The sequence below is a fragment of the Borostomias antarcticus genome (genome assembly GCF_949987555.1).
Source record: "Borostomias antarcticus genome assembly, chromosome: 4".
NCBI lineage: Eukaryota > Metazoa > Chordata > Actinopteri > Stomiiformes > Stomiidae > Borostomias > Borostomias antarcticus.
Window position 1 is genome coordinate 23,977,738 of NC_140237.1, and position 2,500 is coordinate 23,980,237.

Here is a 2,500-nt window from a genome sequence, read left to right on the forward strand (position 1 = left end):
GGCCAGGCGGGGGGTCATTAGAATGGATGGCCGTGTGGTGGTGGGGTGTCACTACGGGGTGTTGGGGGGGCAATATAGAGGCTTGGAGGAGAATGGGTGGGACTCTGAGGAGGAGGAGGAGGAGGAGGAGGAGGAGGAGGAGGAGGGGTTGATAGGTCAATACAGGGCCTCGCGTCCCGACCACTGTAGGTCACTCTCCTGTTGTGGAATGTTCCAGGGTTAGCCCCCCACCCCCCTCTCTCTCTCTCTCTCTCTCTCTCTAGCGCTTGCCCCCCACCCCTCCCACCCCCCCCTCGCTCACTGTGATAGGGAGGACTTGCCTCAACGTGATCAATATTTAGCATCCCATGCGTGAAACAGGCAGATGTTGGGAGTTTCCTTTCTGGAGATGGGAGGCTTCTGTTGAGTGAAAGGGATCAGTGCTCCGTTCGGTCGGCCCCCGAGCCTCCGAGGGTCCGCTGATACGGGGGCGTCTCTCCCGGACCCACCCCCCCGAGACCTGCCTGACTCCCACCCCTGTCCTCCCCTGTCAGTTAACCCACTGACACACACACACACACATACAATCAACACTCACAGACGTAGGCTGGGTCCGAACAACAGTTGTGGGAGTGGGCTGTGTGTTAAACAACAGTGCTCTGATTGGGAATTGATTTGTTCATTTGCCAACTGTGTGAGTGAAAGTGAGTCGGTGGTGCCTGGCCAGCTGTCCACTGTCAGTTAAACCTTTTCCCCTCTCTCTCTCCCCCTCTCTCTCTCTCTCTCCCCCTCTCTCTCTCTCTCTCTACAGCATCTCCAGCAGCATGAGAACGCGGTGGAAGGCGACGCCTGCTACTACCACTGCGTGCTGTGCAACTACTCCACCAAGGCCAAGCTCAACCTGATCCAGCACGTGCGCTCCATGAAGCACCAGCGCAGCGAGAGCCTGCGGAAGCTGCAGCGTCTGCAGAAGGGCCTGCCCGAGGAAGAGGAGGAGCTCAGCGCCATCTTCACCATCCGCAAGTGCCCCTCCTCTGCCGACGCCGGTAAGGAGCGTCTCTCTCTCTCTCTCTCTCTCTCTCTTTTTCTTTCTCTCTCTCTCTCTCTCTCACGCACAGACGCGCAATTTCTTTCTTTGCCCACCACACCCCAAGCCCACGCAAACATAGTCTTTCTCTTGTTCTCTCTCTCTCTCACCATTTCTCTCTCCCTCTCTCTCTCTCTCTCTCTCTCTCATCATTTCTCTCTCCCTCTCTCTCTCTCTCTCTCTCTCTCACTTTCTCTCTCACCATTTCTCTCTCCCTCTCTCCTCAGTAACACACACACACACACACACACACAAACAGACACTCACCCTGCATTTCATGTCACAGCATTGTTCCCCACAGTGGGCCTCCCCCCCCCCAGACAGCTCAGTGCTTATAGGGCCCTATGACCGCCTGGAAAACTGTCAGATACGTCACCCGACTGAATTCTGATCAAACCGCACATTCAGATTAGGAGTGGCGCTGCTGCTGCCTGTTGCTGAGGTGGAAAAAAGAACAATCTGGAAAAAAAAAAGACAAAGAATAGTGTTGATCGACCAGGGTTTGAACTTTCAAAATGCGCCTGTGCCTTATCAGCCGACGGTAGCGGCACCCAGCCGAGCGTCGTGACATCGACTCAAGCGAGGTGAAACGATAACGCGAGCTTCGCTTATCTCCCGTTAACAATGCCCGGGATCAAGGTGAGACGCGTGACGCGGACGTCATCGGATCCCTTTCCACAAAATGAAAGAAAGCCTGACGATCTGTCTTTTTTTTTTCTTTTATCAAGTTAATTGCAACATACTTTTTTAAAAACATTCTCTCTCTCTCTCACGCACACACAGGGCTGTACTTTGTGAGGAAATGAAGCATAGTAGTGTAGGAAGTTGTTCTCCGCTCTGTCTTGGCTGTGCCCCTGAATAATCACAACAGGGAAAATCCACACTCGCGAATAAGTTGAAGGTTTTAAGCATGGGCGCGTTTCAGCCCTCCGGCCTCTGTTAGCGTTCCCTGCAACGCGTTCGTCGTCTGCTGTACTATGCAATAAAATAAGCAGTTAAACTTATTCGCGAGTGCGGATTTTCCCTTTTGTGATCATGCATGTTTTAGAATCCGAACCCGTTTAGAACCCAAGACTCGTGGGGTGATGATGTCATACATCTGTGCCCCTGGGTAATGCAGTGATTAAGGGTGGCGGACTACAGCGCCACCATTAAGACACATTGAGAGACGCCGAGTAGGAGGAGACCAACGACGGCAAAACAACAACAGCAAAACAACAACACTGACAACAGCAGTAGCGAACGCCACACAGGCAGCAGGACTACAGAGACAGAAACAAATAAGCAGTCATGGTCGTTTATTAGCAAGTGATCTGCGGTCAATTAACACTCGGCCTTAATGCGGATATGCTTTCCTAATCACTTTAACTCCGATGCCCTGACAAAAGGCCTCTATTCTACCCACCACCCCACAAGAGAGTTACTGCCCCTCTC

At 52.8% G+C, this 2,500-nt stretch overlaps 1 protein-coding gene across 1 annotated transcript in view; it reads left to right on the top strand.

Annotated features, from left to right (window-relative positions):
• The window catches only part of zfhx3b (zinc finger homeobox 3b), a gene marked incomplete at both ends in the record, with an annotated part of 107,820 nt that overhangs the window by 39,295 nt on the left and 66,025 nt on the right, over positions 1 to 2,500 (top strand). The window contains one exon of the mRNA XM_084437182.1: positions 791 to 1,025. Within this exon, the coding sequence (XP_084293308.1) occupies positions 791 to 1,025 (235 nt within the window). The remainder of the gene's footprint in view (positions 1 to 790; positions 1,026 to 2,500) is intronic.